Source organism: Wasmannia auropunctata, unplaced genomic scaffold, assembly GCF_000956235.1.
Source record: "Wasmannia auropunctata unplaced genomic scaffold, wasmannia.A_1.0 LD334880.1, whole genome shotgun sequence".
NCBI classification, from domain to species: Eukaryota; Metazoa; Arthropoda; class Insecta; order Hymenoptera; family Formicidae; genus Wasmannia; species Wasmannia auropunctata.
The window spans coordinates 464,265-480,539 of NW_012028010.1; the positions used below are offsets into that span (position 1 = coordinate 464,265).

General features: G+C 35.1%; 4 protein-coding genes across 7 annotated transcripts; 3 read left to right on the forward strand and 1 right to left on the reverse strand.

Annotated features, from left to right (window-relative positions):
* Positions 1-37: 37 nt before the first annotated feature.
* LOC105457897 lies at positions 38-3,870 on the forward strand. Of its 4 annotated transcripts, XM_011702827.1 has the most exons (9): positions 46-818; positions 1,487-1,581; positions 1,714-1,993; positions 2,129-2,221; positions 2,282-2,388; positions 2,625-2,781; positions 3,028-3,166; positions 3,309-3,484; positions 3,676-3,870. In XM_011702827.1, exons 1-9 carry the CDS (start codon positions 488-490, stop codon positions 3,765-3,767), a joined length of 1,470 nt encoding a protein of 489 aa, XP_011701129.1. In that variant the 5' UTR covers positions 46-487; the 3' UTR covers positions 3,768-3,870. The 4 variants fall into 4 exon arrangements, 3 of the variants coding, with proteins under 3 accessions (XP_011701128.1, XP_011701129.1, XP_011701130.1); XM_011702826.1 differs by having other exon boundaries at positions 44-818; positions 2,129-2,388; XM_011702828.1 differs by having other exon boundaries at positions 49-756; positions 2,129-2,388.
* Positions 3,871-3,883: 13 nt separating this feature from the next.
* Positions 3,884-9,355, reverse strand: LOC105457898 (protein singed wings 2). Its single transcript, XM_011702829.1, has 10 exons — positions 8,840-9,355; positions 7,503-7,658; positions 7,133-7,295; positions 6,709-6,865; positions 6,314-6,462; positions 6,049-6,231; positions 5,330-5,488; positions 4,963-5,073; positions 4,478-4,567; positions 3,884-4,364 (listed from the first exon to the last, which is right to left on the reverse strand). The coding sequence occupies exons 1-10, from the start codon at positions 8,860-8,862 to the stop codon at positions 4,179-4,181; spliced, it is 1,377 nt and encodes a 458-aa protein (XP_011701131.1). The 5' UTR covers positions 8,863-9,355; the 3' UTR covers positions 3,884-4,178.
* A 1,005-nt stretch (positions 9,356-10,360) lies between these two features.
* Positions 10,361-12,238, forward strand: LOC105457899 (SUMO-conjugating enzyme UBC9-B). Its single transcript, XM_011702830.1, has 4 exons — positions 10,361-10,700; positions 11,096-11,179; positions 11,239-11,501; positions 11,584-12,238. Exons 1-4 carry the CDS (start codon positions 10,635-10,637, stop codon positions 11,648-11,650), a joined length of 480 nt encoding a protein of 159 aa, XP_011701132.1. The 5' UTR covers positions 10,361-10,634; the 3' UTR covers positions 11,651-12,238.
* Positions 12,239-13,387: 1,149 nt separating this feature from the next.
* LOC105457900 (vitamin K epoxide reductase complex subunit 1) lies at positions 13,388-15,921 on the forward strand. The gene is made up of 3 exons (XM_011702831.1): positions 13,388-13,638; positions 14,935-15,032; positions 15,114-15,921. Exons 1-3 carry the CDS (start codon positions 13,454-13,456, stop codon positions 15,335-15,337), a joined length of 507 nt encoding a protein of 168 aa, XP_011701133.1. The 5' UTR covers positions 13,388-13,453; the 3' UTR covers positions 15,338-15,921.
* Positions 15,922-16,275: the final 354 nt, after the last annotated feature.

Below are 16,275 nucleotides of genomic sequence, written 5' to 3' on the forward strand. Positions count from 1 at the left end.
AGATCTTGCTGCAAATTTTGTAAAGGCATATGAAAAATAAGGTTTATAAGAGCATTTATAAAAGCACGATCGGCACATTTCTTTTTTCAAAGTTATTGTTTATTTATTTTACAAGATTTCATTATAAAAAGATCTTTAAAACTAGTACACATATTACGCGAAAAAATAATTTTAAAATGCAAATCAATCGCTTTGTAATAAAAGCAGCAGAGTATTCAAAGTCTTTTAGATACAGAATATATAATTTTGTTTTAAAATCTTCAATATAAATGCGCCTTTATCTCTATCTTCCGATTAATAACGGCAATTTACCTCACCTTTATTCATATAATCCGAAAAATTCATACTGCGGAAGACATGCACGATCAGGATGACATCGCGCTCCTACGTTGTTTGCCTCTTGACATCTTCCATCCGTCAATTTTCCGTTCACGAAAAATGTAAAACCGCTCGCCTATAACCCGACAGATTTATCGCGCCGATCTCGATGAAATATTCATCACGTCGCGGACAGATTCGCGTGAAGACGGGATCCTCGAATGTCCGGCGGGAGCGCATCGTTCACCGACACGGCGATACACGGCAAGCTGGAACCACCGAGATCGTTGCACGGTGTCGAGGATGCCGAGGTCATTTGGGACACGATCACGCGGCGATTCCCGAATGCGGCGCCGCTTCTCTGCGAGATGGAAACGGTGATCGAACGGGCGGAGGATCTGCTGCAGCAGCTCAGGACGCCGTGCACTCAGGGAAACGGTGCGCGATTTCCCTCGTCGGGGCGGAGCGATTTTTTTGTCTACGTGCACAACAGACAAACAGTTTCGTCGAAATTTTAGTGTTTACTCAGTTTAACGCGTTTTACGCGATTTAACGCGTTTAAAATAACGAGCTTAAGCTTGAAATTAATGGTTACAATAGCGTGATCCAATTATGCAAATAGCCTGCATTTATTCGTGCACTCGGCTAACCTCATTGTAATTATCACGTTATTAAATTAATGGTATACATGATAGAACGCGGGAAACGCACAAATAATTTATTCACGAGGAAGATTTATCTTTCATAGAAATGTGTATTATGGTATACGCGCACGACCTACATCCATTTATATCCTTTCAATTGTGCCGCACGGACTTATTGACCAAATTGTTATCTGGAAATAATCCTTCATTTGCTTTCGTAAATCCAGCGTTTAATGATTAAAGAGTGCTTATTCGTAAATTTTGCGCTGATAATCTGACGCGACGCGATCGCGATAAGCTGATTTACTAAATTCGCTGCATATCCACACTACCTTCAGTTGTGTAACGCAGAAATTTATTTGTCAAAATTATCACGCACGATAATTTTTCATGTCATGTCGAATTCCAAGTATTGTGTACGCATACCAGAAATTTCAGCGATTCTGAAATCTAAAATTTACAACGTGGCAATATTGTCTAACTTGTGCTAGTTCGCGGGATCTGACGCTCATTCGATATTACAGACACGTCCAGCTCGTTTCACACACCGGATTCCCGGGAATCTAACGCGACGATTTCGATGGTATCCGACATAGAATCGTTCGCCGAGGAAACGAATGTACGTAGATTTCTCCTCCTCCCCCCCCTACCCGCACACTTCCACCGCTTATGTGTTACACACCGCAGCCCATTGCTTGCATTGCTCGCTGTATTAAATGAAATAGAAAAATATGTGAATCCTTTCCCCAAGATTTCGGAACATCGCGACGCCACCGAGAGCGTTGAAATGCAATTTATGGTGCACGATATTCACGCAAAGCAGGCGGATTTGTCTCAACATTGTAGTGAACAATCCATTCAGTGCGAGAAGAAGCGTCCCTCTCAGGGATATCATTTGAATTCATCTCGAGGAGTCGACGGGGTCGTTCAACATTTCAAAACGAGCTCGATGGATAAATATCACAATTCTCACGGGAAATCAGATACTAACGTAAAGAATAATGCTGACAAAGCAATCGGCTCGATAGAAAGTGAGTGTGTGACAGAGAATAGTTAAAAAAAAAATATATATATATATATATATATATAGCCCAACAGATTCGCGGACATTGGGAAAAATTTATAACACTGCTTGTTTTCAATGAACGATTATGTTTGTAATTTAGGATTGATAGAAGCAGCAGGTGAAACAAATAGTTTGGAGGGATGGACAAAAATGACTGATAATGTATTGTGCGAATATCATGACGATCCGGAAGGTATAAAGTTTATTTCGCAATTAATCACACAAATAACAAATGTTGCTTTAATCGTCTCAGATGATAACGCTTTGGAAATTCGGTCGAACGTTGACAGAAATGTTATAGATAATCATTCGTTGACGGTCAACAATGATGACAAGTGTGACGAAATCGACGATAAAAAAGTAATTAAAAACTTACAGATGTTAAGATACGTATGGTATATTTGTAATATGGCTGTATAAAATAAAAAGTACATGGAATATTGCAACGTTAAAATAGGAGAGGCTTAAATAAAAAAAAAATTTCTTATAATTTCTTATTTTGTTTTTTTGATTCGACGATGAAAGCCATAGATAAAATTTAGTTTATCTACAATTTCACCTATTATTTTAATAATGTAAACGTTTAAACAATTTAGGTCAGTGTCGAGAAATGTTCGGCGGCAACTGTGAATCGTCGTTCGCCGCTGACTATCCTTGAGGAGTACGCAAAGCGGTGTAAAGTGTCAATCAAATACGAGTACAAGCCGAAACTGAATTCATACGTGATAAACGGTGACCTGTGCGGATTTCGCGGTAAATACTTCGTCGCTTGTACAAGCAGATTACACGGAATATTATCACTCGTATTATCGTGCACGTTGAGCATTATTATTTCACATCCAGTAACACCGCGCGGATTTTTCTTCTTTTAACTGCATGAGTTATTTCCTTTTTAACGATCGTTTTAATAACTGTTACATATCGTTCGTAAGTCCGGCGTATAAAATGTTGCAAGTGCTTCTTTACACGTTGTTAAACATAGTTTGGATAATGTGCCAGCAATGTCGTGTGCCGCGACCCGAGAACAGGCCAAAAACGAATTGGCAGCAAAAATATTGTGGATGATAGCCGAGCGTCAGATGGATGGCATGAAACTTTCGTCGCCCGGCTGCGGATTATTAGATTTCTCGAGGGATGAGTAAGTTTAATAGTGCAAAAATATATGAGGAATTAGGATATTAAATTTCGACCATATAAAACTTGTCGGAGGAGTCCGCTCCGATTCGGAAAATGATCCACTTTACGTAAAATAGAGTTTGATGCCGCTCTCTTTGTGTCAGGATGTTAGAGATAACTGCAATCAATAAAAACGAGTTGAAGAACGCGTCGCAAAAACTCTACAAATTTTGTCTCGAGAAAGGGAAATCTATTCCGGAGTACACTATTCGCCATTCGAGAACAAATCAAGGGTTTATGTATACGGCTCAATGCGTAGCTTTAGGTCATGTCGAAGTTGGTACGTTATTTTCTCATTTGCTGCATATAAATCGATCAAATATCCAAATGATATATTATTTTTATGACACTCTTCTTTTGAATATAATTAATATTTTTAAACAATTTAGCATAATATTATAATAATTTTATATCTCAATTACTAATTAATTAATAACTTGTTAATAATTTAGCATATTCTATTATTTATAGGACAAGGATTGAGGAAAGATAGCGCTAGGATTGCTGCTGCTGAAAGTTTATATCAGAAATATATTCGTGAGGCTGAGCAGCAATCAATATAAGCTCAAAAATTTGTGTATCAATTATTACGATATTATGTTACTGCTTACTCTCTTGGTTTATCTTTAATAATAAAATTTAAATAAATGTGAAAATACATATAAATAGCTGTCGGAAGTTTTACATAATTGAAATCTTTTATTTGATCCAAAAGCATATTCGTATCTTATCTTTATTTACAATTAGTATTTACTCATATAATAACTTATGTCAGAAAAAATTAATTAAATTCAAGATTAGTACGCTAGATTTACAATTAAGACAAAAGTGAGTGCCGGAGATTTTGTAAGTAAAAAAAAAAATATTTTGATGCAGATATATTCTCCATCCCTCCGCTACAATCTCCATTGTTACTCTAATGATCAAACACTCGACCGCTCTTTTGCAAGAGGTAAGAGGCACTTGTACCGCTATCACGGTATTTTGGCGACGATCCAAGGTAGCTTTCCGGTTTTCTTAAAAGACCAGTAATCATACAAAAGCTTGCCAAGCACGAGGAATATTAATGACGCCAATATGATGTTCAAAACGTCGAGGGGATGAAGCCAAGAATCTTCGTCCGGTGATATGCAGATCTCCGTCCGCGTAAGATCGCGGATCTATGAGAGCCATTTTTATTACGTTAAAGCACAACGCAATTGCATTTTAATTGCATTATTCATGCATCGTGCTTTTCAATTAGACTTGATAAAAAAATCGTGCAGTTAGTTACCTGTTTGTTTGAGATATCGTTGTCGCTCGTAAAAGCGCACCTTATGTCGTTGATATCTTTTATTATATTTGGATGCCTGATCAGAAGATCCTACAAGAAAATAAAATAAAAGCACACGACTGAATTGATAACGATTAATTAAGCTCTGGAAATAGTCATTTATTATCTGAATTTTTTTTTAATTAAAAGGAATTTACACAAAAAATCCATTATGTGAATACTTTAATATTGAAAATCCAAGGTTCAGATTTAATATTATTTTATTTATGTCATTTATTTATGTTTTTTTAAATTCATTTCTTATCTTTTAATTAAAACAAAAGACGTCAAATTTACTTGGATTAAACGATAATTGTGCCAATAACGGCACAATTCTTAATTAGGAAAGAATATGAAAATTCGTAAGTAAATTATCCTACATCAATTTAATTCATTATAGATATTTAATTCATATTTATTTCACATCCTATGATTTATAATTATACCTGAAAGCTCGGTGTAAAGTGACAGTCGCATGTCCACGAATTATTGCCGAGATACAGGCCGGCTGCATTGCTGTTGTGCAGCAACGCATTCTCCAGAGCGTAAGTAGGCAACTGAAAAACGCAAAGCAAAGAAATCATAAACTGTATCTGCAATCTTGCGCATAAAATAGCAACGCTATGTCGGCATAGAACAGCGCGTGATATTTTTACAATCTTCCTAAAATCGCGTATCTCAATTCTTAATCGTCTACCGTGCCGCACGAAATCTACTCGAACAACAACTTTTCCATATTCCGATTAATACGTCATATGAAACAGATTGTCTGCTCGCGTGACATCTGATAACTTTGACGCGGCGAGAACTAACGTCGGTAAGTTTATTCCCTCGAAGATTAAGGAGTCGGAAACGGTACAGCCAGTCTGATCCCTCCAGCCGGGCGATAGATTCTACCAGATTATCGTCCATGTAGAGGTCCAGCACGGACTTGTAAGCGGGATTTGTCGTAAGCGGAGTTAGGTCGTTGATCTGCCGTAAACAAAAGATTAGACAAAAAGTACTTTAGCCATCATTTACTGTCTTTATCAATATAATATAATATATATAAATATATGAAAAGTATATACACATTGTTATAAGAAAAGTAAAAACAAGTAATTTAATATTTTATATTTATTCTTTGTATTAAGAAAAAACAAGTTTACACTAATATAAGATGCTTCATAACATATTTACGTATCACCGAATCATACATCTGTATATGTTTCTTTAATTATATTTTTTACACGACACTTTTATTCATGCACGAAGAGAATTTTCTTTTAAAATTTACTCTGAAAATCATGTTAATTGTAAGACAACATAGTATTTTGGCAAATTTTATGTGATTTTCATTTTTTTTTTTTTTTTAATATGTACTACAACAAATTTATTGTAGTGCACAGTAAAAAAAAAACAGAGAAATTTGTCGAAATGCTATGTTGTCCTGCGATTAACATAATTTTCAGGGTAAATTTTAAAATAAAATTCTCTTCGTGTGGTAAAAATTATCATGCTTAAAGCATGGGAGAATTGCGCGAATAAACGACCTTGTTTCCACTTAGATGAAGGGACGTTGTATCTGTGGGTAAAAATTCGGGCATTTCCGTCAGACCGCGGTGGCTACAGTTGACCGAAGTAAAAGCTATGAGCTGCCTCTGCGTGAGTTTGCTCGCGACCACGTAAATCAATTCGCAGTCGCATACCGTCTTTTTGCATTCCTCTTTCAATGTCTGAAAATCAGATTGATTTAGCGGGGAAACTCGAGAGCTGTTTAATCATCAATTACAAGAAAAGGAAGTATTTTCTCGTTACCACGATTATCTCGACAATCGGGACAAGCGGTCTTCCATCATACGGCGTGGCGCAAAGTAATTTGTCTTTGTCGACGACTTTACTCGCGGCTGATCCTTCACCGGGGTCCAAAATCCACGCTACATCTTCCGTACATCTCAATGGATTACCTTCGTCAGTACATCTCCATTAATTATCCGCGATTCGCGCATCAATCGAATGTAATTTTGATTAAACCATTCATTAATCACATAAAAAAGTTTTAGGTATTTACAGAACTATTATACATGGCGCGTTTCACAAAAAAAAAAGGTTAATATAATTTTAATCCCCCATATTTTCTCAAATTATAAAATTTTTTATTTGGCGAATTTGTGTAGCTTCTTAAAAGAAATTTTTTATCAGGTTATTCTTACCGGCCAAGTAAATAGACTTCAACGTAGGTACATCAAAAGCCGTAATACTGATCTCGTCGAGAGAATTGTTTCTTAAGTCGAGGTACCTCAAAGTCCGCAGATCCGAGAACGCATCTTTCGGTAGGAAATGCAGTTTCGTGCCGGTCACATTGATTTTCTATCGATACAAACATCTTCCTCCAAACTCCCGTAAATATTCCCGAGATAAAATATACTCGCAAAATGTATCTCGCGATACATAAGAACGAATTTTCATGATCAACATCTTCCGAGACAGTCTGCTTTAACGTCTATCCTATACGTTTGATGAAATAATGTTAAAACTGTCACGCCCATTGTCCATGAAAATTCGAATAAGCAGCTTTAATGAAGTCTAGACAAAAGCTTTTGATTGCTCCCCAAGCGTTTGGCAAGCATTCTCTACCTCCAGAAATTGCATCTCGCTCGGAAATGCGGTTGACAATCGAGTTAAGTTGCTGTTCGCGATCATTAACTTTCGTAAAAACGTGAATCCCCGTAGAATCTCTTGCGGATCAAACGTTGCCTTCGGCCATACGCAAAGGATAAGTATTTTCACATCTTTAGCCCTAAAAATATTATTTTAACTCCCTTAAAAGCGCTTCGAAATAATATAGTTATAATATAATCAAATTAAATTTGCAATTTCAAGAAAGTGCACAATAATATAAATTATTTGAAAGAAACTTATAGTCAGTATATAATATTTTATCTTTTATAAATAATATATTTTTAGAAATATATTTTAGATTCCGTTTCCAATGTCATTTACTTACATTGCTCTCCATTCATCTTTAAGGCCATTAAAGCAAATGAGTCGACTTTCCGCAAAGTCGCATTCGGGATAATTAGCGGCACGTGGATGATAACAAACATCGTCATCTTTCGTAAAGCCATGCGAAAGATGCGCATGTATAAAAAAGAAAGCGATTCTGTAAATAAAACGCTTTAATTGTGTAACCGCGAGGAATTCGAGAGAATCGAATTTAACGCGGAGTTATCTCGCGAATGTTATATGCTCCTTCATGAAATCAAGATTAGCTTCGTATACGCTCATCGTGTTTAAACATCTGGTGCGTGATTGCGCGAGACATAATTTATCCCTTGTTTGATCGTAAAATAACAGTTTGTTGAACGACATTATACACGATTCGTCTGGATCCTCGCGAAGACGCGCGACGAAACTGGGATACACGGTGGGCCAGCGTGAGAGATTTATAATCTTTATTACTTGGCAGCTTCGTTATTTGCGCAAGACGCGATAACAAGACCGATGCACCGTGTTATATTCGCCGCATTAACTATATAATTTAATATCTCGCATTTATCTTTCACACAAGCTTTGAAGCGCACCGCGATCGTCTTAACTTATATCAGTGTTTGAAACGTTTATATATATATATATATATATACCTATACTCCTTCGCGATCGATTAGCGACCCGCCGCTTTTCAAACAATTCAGTTTTTCACGCTTCAAGCACACGCCTAATGAATACGTAAACCAATTACGCGACACGAGTCTAATTCGCCTTGATCTTGCCTTAGATTGTCAACGCAACATTGTCGCGCTGATACTATATAACATCGTGCAAATATTGTTACGAGTTTTATCTCATCGCCTAACGGTGGACTGTATCCTTCGCATGAAGAGAACTCGATCACAAATTTAACGTTATTTTAATACGATTTATTAATAATCAAGTGTACCTTTTCCTATATTTTGCAACACGTAATTATACACGATACATAAAATTTGTTTATAAATTTAAATCAACTGAAATTATAGATGTGACAATTTTGAAACACAGTTTCAAAATTTGATTAATCGTATCCCTCGACAAATTATTATATATTAATTTGATAATAAATATTTATATTACAGTAAATATCATAAAATATATAATATTTGTAAAAATTTTTTAAATTTTTAAAATTTCGTGAGTATGCAGTTATAAATCACAAATCAATTTGCTATCAACGATCGATTCAATACCTTATAAATCGTTTACGCAACTTTGAAGATATTAATTGCAAAGCAAAATTGCTTTAGAGACTATAATGAAATCCGCGCAGTGTTTCAATCCAGAAAAGAAAGCAAAAGATATACTCACAGAAAAGTTCGTTGAGTTGCCATTTCCCGTCGTGTGAAATATTAAGTAGTTAAGTTATATAGTAAATAAATATTGGTATTGACGAATTGTTTGCGTAAACGGATGTGCTTGTTTGCAAACAAACAAACAAACAAAAGTTTACGAAAAAAATACGAGATAGGGAATCTGATGTCACTCGGCACTTTTCATTTTAACACGATGTCGACTTAGCGACGGACCCGCGTCACATGCGCGATCGCTATGGGCGTCGTATGAAGAATGGCAGTAGTGATGCTAATGAGAAAATAGAAGCTGTATTCGGCGTGTCAGCAGGTGGATAACTAAAACGGTCCGGTGGCTTAACGTGTAATGAACATATTGCGCGATAACAGCCGCGGAGATGTGATCTGCTTGGTGCAGCCAGCGATGATGCATATTGCGATAATACATTTTTTAAATAGTGGAACCTACCGCGTCAGCCGGTGAGCGATGTATTATTACAAGTTTATTACTTAAAACAATTGTTTAACTTAAAGATGTTTGCGATAATATTATTGAGTTTATCATATTTTTCCTCTTATTTCTAATTGAGAAATATATAATTATTTCCGTAGAAAATCAATTTCGATTAAACATTATATATAATCGATTCTTTTTTAAATTATATATATGTGGTCTTGTTTTGAAAACACTGGCACTTTAACATTAATTTAGTATTAAACAATTAGAAATTTCAAGATATTAAAATAGATAGCACATTTTTAGGTATTTTTTAAATGAAGAAGAAAGAAAACATATTTCCTAAGAAATATCTTCAAGTAAAACGTATTTAATAAGAAATTTGCATTGGAAAATCAAGTTTAATTATTTAAAATTATTTAAAATAATGAAAAATAAAAATTAAAGACTGAAAAAATATAAAATAGCTTAATTATGCATATTTAATCTACCACAATGCAAATATTTATTGAATAATATTTCTAATAGGTTTGTTGGTCAAATCCTGGAGAAAAAATATTTACAGAAATAATTTACTGATAAAAATAAAATTCGAGGATAACATAAATGTGGCGTCATACAACATGAAAATGCTATATTCCTTGATTTAATAGAGTATGATTCAATCTAAAACTAATAATTCTATCTAAAAACTAATTGAGAGTTTTCTAGTGATTGTCTAATTTCAAAAATAATTTAATACGCAATATGAATAAATTAATTTACGTCACTAAAAGATCTAAATTATAAAATTCATAAATTTATTTTCAGCTTCTTAAAATGTTATTTAAATGGTTCAATTCCCTATCGTTCTCGAGATAATTAATCTGTATAAATATGTAATAAATAAACAATATTTTAAATTGCGAGCCAGACGCTGGACTAGCGAATCAGCGAATTGGACAAGTTGCCAGCCCACGGTATTGGTGCACGTGCGAATAATTTAGTCCAAAGGAAAAGACATCCTTATCGACCGAGTCGCCGTCGTTATACGGTCAGTTTATTCGCTAAAAAAATCTTCCCGCGATTCCTAACCATGTATGTATGTATGCGAACAAATCCGTGGCGCTTTTACGAACGCGATCAGCGTGTAACCCTCTGGCTAGTCAACGGCTGCACCCTTGAGAAGAGCGCAATTTCACGGGCTCGCCTGTCGGCATCGGCATTCGGCAATATTCAAATTCCGTGGCAAGAGTGTCCCGCGAGTACAAGCGAGGCACGTCGGGACGTGACCGAGAGAGCAACGTAGGGGCGCCGTTTCGCGTCGTCCGACCGTGAGTGACTCCCTGACGAAAATCGCCGCATCGCCGCAGACCTAATGTCAGGCATAGCGATCGCCAGGCTCGCGGAGGAGCGTAAAGCATGGAGGAAGGACCATCCCTTCGTGAGTTTCCCCGCTTTCGCCTGTGTGCACTACACGCGTTCCCGCGGGAACGCGCCCTCGGTGTCGTTCCCGCTTGGTGCGCGCGGAACGCGCCGATCACGGTTCCAACGTTATTCGTCGCGATTGTAAACAATGGTCCCCCGCGTGGCGTTTTTCGCATCTCTCGACTGCGAGGGGCAAATCCAACTTGTTATTCGTGAAAAGAGTATTCGACAAACAAATTGATTTCTAATTTATGTATAACATTTGTAAAGCGGAATTATAAAATTGTAAAGAAACCTATTCTAACGTTTTTATACCGTCTCTCTTAAAATCTTTAAACGCTTTTTGAAATTTTATTTTTTGCATGGAACTCTCTGAATTCTTTGTTGAATAACGCAATGCCAATTTTGCAGGGTTTTGTAGCTAGGCCAACTAAAAATCCAGACGGTTCCCTTAACTTGATGAGTTGGGAATGTGCGATACCCGGCAAGAAATCTGTAAGTCTATCACTATCAAGCTGGTTGCGTGTATTCGTATTAAACTCGTGAGTTTGCAGACTCCTTGGGAGGGTGGCTTGTACAAGCTACGTATGATTTTCAAAGATGATTATCCATCGAGCCCGCCGAAGTGTAAATTCGAACCTCCGCTGTTTCATCCAAACGTTTACCCATCCGGCACCGTCTGTTTATCGCTTCTGGACGAAGAGAAGGACTGGCGACCAGCCATCACAATCAAGCAAATCTTACTTGGTATTCAGGATTTATTGAACGAGCCAAACGTGAAGGATCCTGCTCAAGCCGAAGCGTACACAATATATTGGTATTTACTCATGAGACATGCTCTGACCACGATCACGTTCAAGCATCAACGCTTGAAGAATAATTGAGGATTTCTTTTACAGCCAAAATCGTCTGGAGTATGAGAAGCGCGTTAAAGCTCAAGCTAGAGCGATGGCCCCACAGGAATAAAGGAGACAACCATAAAATGTATTAAAAATATGTGAGAAAGATATTGTATGTGGACAACACTTTTCCTAAACTGATCTATAGCTCTTTATAATTAATCTTTTTTACGAGTAAAATTAATATATGTTGTAACTATATAGTTAAGTAGTTCATGCTTTTAACATTTATTTACCCAATGTAATGTATTGTCTTTATTTAGCGTGCATATCTGTCCAAATTTGAAAATGTAGCGTAACATCATGTTAACGTGAAAATCGACACACACATATAAATTCTTTCGCACATAAATAGTATCTTATTAATATTAAGAGATACATATGTATACTTTAAGACAGAATTATTTTTTGATCTAAACTTTAATTTTTAAGTCTTACAAGTGATTATACTGAATGTTATTTTAAATGGAAAACGCAAGCGGAAGATACAACGCATTGATTAAAAATAGCAGCTGTTAAATAAATATGTATCGTCTTGAGGTTTCTCTTAGTTCTATCTTCGAATATATGCAGTACATGTGTAGGTAGACTTATTTTAAAGTTTACTAAGTAACTGTACAAATCTCAAAGAATAAAAGATTTCAACTCGTCGGAATAGCGTAGTATGATATGATCCTCGATCGCAATTTTCGATTACCAAGCAATTATATGCAAATGTATTCCAACGAAAGAATCAATTTTCCACATTGATGAATACACGTTTGAAACTAAATCGACGCGATGGAAACAAAGGTTCGTCAGTGTTTCCCTAATACTCCGCTATCGATTCTCCACTATGCTATTGTGTTCAAACATAACGTGTCACCGTCGAAACATCTCGAAGTAATAAAAATCGGGAGTTACAGCTTGTATTTCAGACCATACCATCAGTGTGTTAAATACAGAGTTGGGAACGTTAGCTCATAAAAAAGTAACGCGTTACCATTAATCTTACTTTTTTTGTAATATTAAAAATAAGTTTATTTAGATTTTAAAATTTATATTATTTGATAATCATTAAATGTAATAATAAATATATATATATATATATATATATGATGGTATGGTCTGAAATACAAGCGGTAACTCCCGATTTTTATTACTTCGAGATGTTTCGACGGTGACACGTTATGTTTGAACACAATAGATATATTAAAAACTTGAAACTCTAAACTAGTCTGTATTATATATGTACAGAGCAAGTTTTTCTTTACATTACGTATTTTTATAGAAAATTAAATTTATTCTTTTTAAATATTAATCTCATGATTAAGAATGCATTCCAATTATTCACTATTAGTACTGAAAATTTATAATATATATACATGCAATGTGTATTATAGATTTTTAATACTGGTAGTGACTATTGAAACGTAGAGCCTAAGAGATATACAGTATAAAAAATTAATAAATTAACAATATACATATAATGAAATATAAATATAAAAAAGTAACGGCAAATGCGTTTTTGTAAAAATGTAACAACCGTTATTGTTACAGAAAAAAAGTAACGATCGTTAAGTCGTAATCACATTATTGATTGGATTGGAATTTTTGACCAATCAGAAGAAAAATTAATATAAAGTTCAATAAATTTTGCTTTGATCAAATATCAATTTAATCTCAATCTTAATCGTTAGTGTAATTACGACTTTACTGATTACGGGAAAAAAATAACGAAAATAATAACGGCCGGCGTTACAAGTAAACGCGTTATTTCCCAATCCTGCTTGAATATCGCGATGACGTGCGTCGTGCGTGCGACCTCCACGTATATACGCTGCAGCGATAACAAATTCAGTTCAGTAGCAATCCACAGCTCGGCGGCGCGATGTCGGCGGCTGGAAATTATGCGTTACGAAAATTCAACGCCGGCATCGTTACCGCGTGTGTAATCGGTGTCGGATTGTCATACTACGCGTACATCGTGGAGACCGAAAAGGAGCGGGATGACTCTTATGAAGCCATGTGTGACATCTCCGAGCATGTGAGCTGCAGCAAAGTCTTTACGTCTAAGTAAGATAAGCTCAAGTACTGCCGCGTCACACAATCGCGCTTGAACGCGGCTCGTCATACGTCTAATCCTAAACCAGAATTATTGATTTATATATATCTTCATCCTGATGTGTATGCACTTGCAGTTTCATCGCGCTTGCTCGATTCCATTGTTTTTTTGTTTTATATTTATTGAGTAGGTCCTTGTGTTGCATGAACATGAACAAAACTCAGGATCAGTGCAGTGCAATATGAGTTCAACTCCGGTTAAAAATCTGCTAATTTTTTAAAGATGTAGACATTGTTTTACAATATGCCAAATATATGTAATAATATCGGTATTTGAATGGTATTTTTGTTAATATTAAAATGTATTTTGTACATTTCGTCTGTCATGAATAATAATTATATAAGATAGCCAGAACAGATACACAAATTGTCGCTGAACAAGTGTTACATAAAGGGCCGTCTACAATGGGAGTAATATGCATGGTGTAATAAAGTTGTAAACCGATCAGATTAATAAAAGATTGATTAATCACAGTCGATTATTCTCCTCCATATTTGATTATGATTTATTAATTTCGAACGACATACGTTTTACTACACCATATTTTACTCCATTGTAGACGATCCTTAAACCTATTCTACAATAGCCGTAAGCCATAAAAATTGTCCAATCGTAATCGATTATTCTCCTCATATTCGACCACGATTGGTCAATTTTTACGGCTTACCTTATGGCTATTGTAGAATAGGTTTAAAAGCTTAACATGTTCAGGAAATCACTTCTCGCTGGCTACCATACGGAATGTATTTTAAATTCCGAACATGACGTTTTTTTGACACAGCTAGAATTGTCTTATTGTTAGATATTTGTCACCACGTGAAATATTATTATTTTTTATCTTTAGTATTAAAAAAAATAATATTTCAATGCAATACGTTAGTGGACGAAGAAATTAAGCAGCAACAACATGATGACGTCCTAGAGATCCTCTTCTCTATGACTCACGTGTTCAGCCATGATTACTGCCTTTAGCCGCGCGAGTTTTTAAGCACACATATCGAGATTTACAAAATGCCAAGAAAATAACGTTAGATAAATACAAAATGACATAATGATCAGGAAACCATTCAAAATTGACGATCATAAATAATTATAAAATTAGACAAACATACGAAATAATGAAAAAAATCCTCATATTTCAGATAAAATATAAAATGATAATAATGATCATGAAATCATTCGAAATTGACGATCATAAATAATCATAAAATTAGACAAACGAGATAAAAAAATACCTCGTATTTCAGATATGGCAAGGGATTCGGACTATTTCCAGAAGATTCCGTGTTTAACATCCCAAATTCAATATATGGTTTAGCATTTTATACTTATTTTGCAGTTGCAAGTATGTATTCGATTACATAAATCTACGCCTACGCGATGTGTACGTCTTACGTAATGATAATGATTATCATTTGCTTTTCAGGTATGATTAATAATTACGCCTGTTCGGCCACCATTGTCATCCTGGGAATACTTTCTAATATTTGTTCAATATATTTAAGCTGTATATTATACATGTTTCAAGACATCTGCGTTGTATGCGTTAGTACGTATATTGTAAACGTGGTGATTACGTTTCTCGCCATTAAGAAATTCCGAAAATTAGCCGCAGCCGACACGCGCAAAGAGAAGATGAAGAAAACTTAAATTAATTGCATTTTTTGTGATCGACCAAGAAAATATTGTAATAATTTGCTATCATTTTCTATTTATTATTTTTTATTTGCGTGTAGATTATGAATGCTTTCCTTTTAAGAAACACAATCGACACGACACAAATCAACGAATGTCGCGCTTTCTATTTAAACTCAATTAATCGACGCGCTCTTCGACTCTTCTCGGGAAGAGAGTCGGAGTGTTTTTTCGATTGAACAATTATTAGAATCCGCAACTCGCAACTCTCAGCATTTAATTTCATTATAATTACATGTATATACGAAATCATTTATTGTAATTATTGTAAATTACAATAATATATACGTCTAAAGTTCAAATATACTCGAAGATATTTGATTTGTACACGTGTTTTCGAAAAGAAGAACAATCGTAGTCGTCGTAAATATTTTTAGACAGATAAAAACGTAAACATCTCAGATATTCTTCTACCAGATTCTACCTTAATGAAGAGGTATTTTGTTTTCGCATTATGCAATGCACACAACCCGATGAATTTTTCCATGTTAATAATTTACGTAATATTTTAAATAAAAGATATAATGTATGTACAAATATAAGAACATTTTTATTTATATATTTATATTATATTATTGCAGATTAACAGTATAAACAATATAAACAATATTGCATCTATATGAAATTTGTATATTCATTTGTTAATAAAAATTACGCGCGGTAACAGATATACAGAATGTCCCGCGACATTTCCTTTCAAAGCTGTCGTTCTTTTTATTACCGTGATTGCTCGTGAAAAACACTTCAGACATAGACTTCAGACATATCGGAAAAAATTAATAAGAAGGCAAGAAGTACAATGACGGGGAGCATTCTGTACGTTATGTACCGAAAATAGTTAACGATCTTCACATATTTCATTTTGTGAGAAAGTCAGTAATTTAACTATCGAA

Coding starts and splice junctions, on each gene's coding strand:
- LOC105457897 (XM_011702826.1), top strand. CDS start 488: ATGAAATATTCATCACGTCGCGGACAGATTCGCGTGAAGACGGGATCC. Junction 1,582..1,713: donor CGTTCGCCGAGGAAACGAAT/GTACGTAGATTT, acceptor CCTTTCCCCAAG/ATTTCGGAACATCGCGACGC. Junction 1,994..2,128: donor AGCAATCGGCTCGATAGAAA/GTGAGTGTGTGA, acceptor TTTGTAATTTAG/GATTGATAGAAGCAGCAGGT.
- LOC105457898 (XM_011702829.1), bottom strand. CDS start 8,862: ATGGCAACTCAACGAACTTTTCT. Junction 6,866..7,132: donor GCGAGATGCAATTTCTGGAG/GTAGAGAATGCT, acceptor TTGTATCGATAG/AAAATCAATGTGACCGGCAC. Junction 4,365..4,477: donor ACGATATCTCAAACAAACAG/GTAACTAACTGC, acceptor TGGCTCTCATAG/ATCCGCGATCTTACGCGGAC.
- LOC105457899 (XM_011702830.1), top strand. CDS start 10,635: ATGTCAGGCATAGCGATCGCCAGGCTCGCGGAGGAGCGTAAAGCATGG. Junction 10,701..11,095: donor GGAGGAAGGACCATCCCTTC/GTGAGTTTCCCC, acceptor CCAATTTTGCAG/GGTTTTGTAGCTAGGCCAAC. Junction 11,180..11,238: donor CGATACCCGGCAAGAAATCT/GTAAGTCTATCA, acceptor GTGAGTTTGCAG/ACTCCTTGGGAGGGTGGCTT.
- LOC105457900 (XM_011702831.1), top strand. CDS start 13,454: ATGTCGGCGGCTGGAAATTATGCGTTACGAAAATTCAACGCCGGCATC. Junction 13,639..14,934: donor AGCAAAGTCTTTACGTCTAA/GTAAGATAAGCT, acceptor CTCGTATTTCAG/ATATGGCAAGGGATTCGGAC. Junction 15,033..15,113: donor TACTTATTTTGCAGTTGCAA/GTATGTATTCGA, acceptor TTTGCTTTTCAG/GTATGATTAATAATTACGCC.